General features: G+C 54.5%; 1 protein-coding gene across 1 annotated transcript in view; it reads right to left on the bottom strand.

The window, feature by feature from the left end:
- Positions 1 to 2129: 2129 nt before the first annotated feature.
- nol12 (nucleolar protein 12) overlaps positions 2130 to 5000 on the bottom strand; it is a 4332-nt gene continuing 1461 nt past the window's right edge. Inside the window, exons 4-6 of the mRNA XM_084462594.1 lie at positions 3519 to 3664; positions 3239 to 3348; positions 2130 to 2488 (exon numbers count right to left, since the gene is read on the bottom strand). Of these exons, the coding sequence (XP_084318720.1) occupies positions 2260 to 2488; positions 3239 to 3348; positions 3519 to 3664 (485 nt within the window). The 3' untranslated portion in view covers positions 2130 to 2259. The remainder of the gene's footprint in view (positions 2489 to 3238; positions 3349 to 3518; positions 3665 to 5000) is intronic.

Genomic DNA, 5000 nt, shown 5'->3' on the forward strand with positions numbered 1-5000 from the left:
GAAGAGGAGGAGGAGGAGAGGGAGAGAGAGAGAGAGCAGGGTGGAGAGGAGGAGGAGGAGGAGGAGAGAGCAGGGTGGAGAGGAGGAGGAGGAGGAGAGAGAGCAGGGTGGAGAGGAGGAGGAGGAGGAGAGGGAGAGAGAGAGCAGGGTGGAGAGGAGGAGGAGGAGAGGGAGAGAGAGAGCAGGGTGGAGAGGAGGAGGAGGAGAGGGGGAGAGAGCAGGGTGGAGAGGAGGAGGAGGAGAGAGAGAGAGCAGGGTGGAGAGGAGGAGGAGGAGAGGGGGAGAGAGCAGGGTGGAGAGGAGGAGGAGGAGAGGGGGAGAGAGCAGGGTGGAGAGGAGGAGGAGGAGAGGGAGAGAGAGCAGGGTGGAGAGGAGGAGGAGGAGAGGGAGAGAGAGCAGGGTGGAGAGGAGGAGGAGGAGAGAGAGAGAGCAGGGTGGAGAGGAGGAGGAGGAGAGGGGGAGAGAGCAGGGTGGAGAGGAGGAGGAGGAGAGGGGGAGAGAGCAGGGTGGAGAGGAGGAGGAGGAGAGAGAGAGAGCAGGGTGGAGAGGAGGAGGAGGAGAGGGGGAGAGAGCAGGGTGGAGAGGAGGAGGAGGAGGAGAGGGAGAGAGAGCAGGGTGGAGAGGAGGAGGAGGAGAGGGAGAGAGAGCAGGGTGGAGAGGAGGAGGAGGAGGAGAGGGAGAGAGAGCAGGGTGGAGAGGAGGAGGAGAGGGAGAGATAGCAGGGTGGAGGAGGAGAGGGGGAGAGAGAGCAGGGTGGAGAGGAGGAGGAGGAGGAGGAGGAGGAGAGGGAAAGGGAGATGGTAGGGTGAAGAGGAGGAGGAGAGGAAGTTGAACATACACAGACTGGATCACACTGCAGGACACACAGCACCTATTACAACACTTACTTTATCAAAACCATTACTATCCAGCGGAGAGCGTGTAGGAATCACAGTATGGTACGGACAGACGCAGTACAAAAATAACACATTGTGCCATAAAAAGAAAGTGAAGAGATCATTCAATGAATCGTGGTGGAGCCAGTCTAGCGTCCAGCTCTCTGGAGTATCGAAGTGTAGCACATAACTTCATGGTTGGTGAAACAGTCCAAAGTGGAACAGTTAGTCTAAGTGAAAACTAATCAGACGAGAGGAACGTGAAACACAATACAGTGACAGCGATATCACGACCCTTCTTAGAATATCACTAGTCACAACTAACCACAGGATACACACACACACACACACACACCAACACAGTAACCACCCACAAGGCAACTAAAAACACTTATTTGTTCATTTCTAAATATCATTTCAGCACATTTCAATTGATTTGATGTCTATAAGTCTAAGCATTAGTAAGAGTAGTGATCATTACCTGACAGAAGAATCCCCCTCCGTCAGCTGGATAGAGAATATGTCATTTAGAGAGAGAGAGAGAGAGAGAGAGAGAGAGAGAGAGACTAACGTGTCCATCAGCCCCCCAGCCCATACCCCTTCCCATGCTCTCTATCCCCCCCAGGGCTCACTCACACACACACACATCCCATTGGCTGCCTCCACAATGGGTGAAACTGACGCACCGCCGGCAGCCATCTTGGATCTGGGCAGAACGGACGAGGAGCACGGACCGATACGGACTCGGAGCCAAAATGGCGTCAGTGGCATGACAGTTCCCCCTCTCGACGGTTGTATTAAATATCATGGGCTTTAGAAAGGGAAACGAAGCTGGTGCTAGTGACAGATGGCCCGCGTTGCCTCAGGATAGCGTAAATAAGTAAACACAGCTACGGTATGGGATGAGCGTACATTTAAAGAGTAATTATGGAACATTTCTGGAAATAAGAGCCAAAAGAGACCAAGTGAACCAAAGCTGACTAACGGAACAGGGTATTTCTATACGAGTCACAAACATGTCATCATGGCAGCCATTTATTGAGACAGACTCCCAAACCAGATCTTCCCCTGATACTCTGACAGGGCTGTTGACCAAGGAGGAGTCATGTTTCCTCTTAAACAATGGCTCTGTAGAAACGCAGGGGGAGGTCCAGAGCGATAACGATCCACGATGAATCGTTTTCTTATATTATAATGAGACCAAAGCAACTTACAAAGACGTTAATACATTTCTTTTAATACACCTTTTGGGCATTTACACACTGTATGAATGGAAGCTTTGATACAAAAAAGCACACTTGACATACTTTTACTCAGTTCACAGTTACTGGCTATGCCACGGCAGTTTGTGTTGACTTGTCTGGACGATCTCCTCTTCTCTCTCTCAGTCCTTATGGTGAACCCTCTTCCCTGTCTGCCTGCGTCTTTGCTTCTTGCTGGTCTTCCCCTGGCTGGTCTTCCCCTGTCGGCTCTTCCTGTCCGTGGCACCTGGCTTCCTGTCCGTGGCACCTGACTTCCTGTTGGCCGGCCAGCCTCGTCCCCTGCCTTCCTGCGTCCCTTTCCTCTTCTTCTGCTTGCTGTGTGCGTGGAGCGAGGCGGTCAGCGAGCAGATTCTGCAGAGAGAGAGAGGGAGGGAGAAAGAGAGAGATGGATACACAGAGAGAGAGAGAGAGGGAGGGAGAAAGAGAGAGAGATGGATACACAGAGAGAGAGAGGGAGGAAGAAAAGAAAGAGAGAGACAGATGTGGATACAGAGAGAGTGAGAGAGGGACAGAGATGTGGATACAGAGAGTGAGAGAGATAGAGAGATGGATACAGAGAGACCGAGAAAGAGAGAGAGATGGATACACAGAGAGAGAGAGAGAGAGAGAGAGAAAGAGAGAGAGGGAAAAAGACAGAGGGAGAGAGAGAGAGATGTGGATACAGAGACCGAGAGAGAGAGAGAGAGATGGATACAGAGAGAGAGAGAGAGAGGGAAAAAGACAGAGGGAGAGAGAGAGAGATGTGGATACAGAGACCGAGAGAGAGAGAGAGATGGATACAGAGAGAGAGAAAAAGAGAGAGGGAAAAAGAGAGGGAAAGAAGAGAAAAAAAAAGAGAGAGGGAGAGAGAGGGGAGGGAGGGAGAGAGAACAGCGCGGTGTGAGACAGGAACACAGTGCACAGACGACGGGATGCCATGGAGGCGTCATAATGGTGAGAATGATCCATCAGCCCCACAGCTCTGGTATCCCTGACTCTGCTGCCGTGCCGACATCCCAGCATCACATCACCGTCTCCGGGGTAACAGTGCAACAGATGTCATTGGTGTTGATATTTCTAATGACTGTTTAAAATGAACGTGGATGAAAGTAGTGGACATACTTTTTATTGAGGATGGGATCGTACGCTTTCTTCGGCACGGTAATCCTTTCCTCCTCCTCCTCTTCCCTCTCTTCTCCCCCCTCCTTCTCCTCGTCATGTCCTCCATTAACCTGGAAAGGGCAGAAGACAACAAATTTGAAATATATCCATGTGACCGTCACTTGGTTGGCACAAGCTCTTCTCCAGAAGGACACACCGTGTTCTTTGTATACGTCTAAATCTACAATTGGATTAGGACAGTCGGTCATCCTCTATCGATTTTCCCACGGTGACTCCTTACCTGATTGGACGGCGGTCCTAAGAGCCCGCCCCCTGTCAGATCCAGGTCGCTGATGGTTGTCACGGTGACCGTGTGGTTGGGGTGGTCGTACTGCACGGACTCTGTGGTGCCGGTTATGACCTCCTCCAGCTCATCCTGGTCTTCCTCTGGAGACATGGGAGCAGGGAGGGAGGGGAGGGAGCAGGGAGGGAGGGGAGGGAGGGGAGGGAGGAGGGAGGGAGGGGAGGGAGCAGGGAGGGAGGGGTGGGAGCAGGGAGGGAGGGGTGGGAGCAGGGAGGGAGGGGTGGGAGCAGGGAGGGAGGGGAGGGAGCAGGGAGGGAGGGGTGGGAGCAGGGAGGGAGGGGAGGGAGGAGGGAGGGAGACATGGGAGCAGGGAGGGAGGGAGGGGTGGGAGGGAGCAGGGAGGGAGGGGGGGGAGCAGGGAGGGAGGGAGGGGTGGGAGGGAGCAGGGAGGGAGGGGTGGGAGCAGGGAGGGAGGGGTGGGAGCAGGGAGGGAGGGGAGGGAGCAGGGAGGGAGGGGTGGGAGCAGGGAGGGAGGGGTGGGAGCAGGGAGGGAGGGGAGGGAGCAGGGAGGGAGGGGTGGGAGCAGGGAGGGAGACGTGGGAGCAGGGAGGGAGGGAGGGAGGGGTGGGAGCAGGGAGGGAGGGGTGGGGGCAGGGAGGGAGGGGTGGGAGCAGGGAGGGAGGGGTGGGAGCAGGGAGGGAGGGGAGGGAGCAGGGAGGGAGGGGTGGGGGCAGGGAGGGAGGGGTGGGAGCAGGGAGGGAGGGGAGGGAGCAGGGAGGGAGGGGTGGGGGCAGGGAGGGAGGGGTGGGAGCAGGGAGGGAGGGGTGGGAGCAGGGAGGGAGGGAGGGAGGGGTGAGAGCAGGGAGGGAGGGGTGAGAGCAGGGAGGGAGGGGCGGGAGCAGGGAGGGAGGGGTGAGAGCAGGGAGGGAGGGGTGAGAGCAGGGAGGGAGGGGTGAGAGCAGGGAGGGAGGGGTGAGAGCAGGGAGGGAGGGGAGCAGTGAGGGAGGGGGGCCAGTTTAAGTAATCAGGCCCCAAAATGTACTAGGTTGTGCTTGGAAGTATCCCACACGGCTTTGAGCAGCTCCATTTGATAACACTTCATTTGCATAAGACTGACATGACACTGAAGGAATCTTATGATATGGAAAAACGTACGCACGCACAAACGTGTCCAAAACAGCCTTGATCATCATGCACTCGCACGAATGCAGCCGCGTTAAATTTTTACTTGCACACAAATAATCTGAATCTGAATTTGTTTTATTGCCATGCAGTTTTTCAATATACTAGGAATTTGCTTTCAGTCGTGTTGCATAACAGGGTGCAGGGGTGAGGACGGTGCAAAGAGACAAGGACAAAATGATAATGCAAAAAAGGATAAGCTAAGAAAAAACAATATATACAAAAAGTAGTGCGGTCAGTGTGTATACAGTGGGTTTGCAGGGTGAACTATGTATGCGAGTGTGTGCATGTGTTTAT

The sequence above is a fragment of the Borostomias antarcticus genome (assembly GCF_949987555.1).
Source record: "Borostomias antarcticus genome assembly, contig: scaffold_158, whole genome shotgun sequence".
NCBI lineage: Eukaryota > Metazoa > Chordata > Actinopteri > Stomiiformes > Stomiidae > Borostomias > Borostomias antarcticus.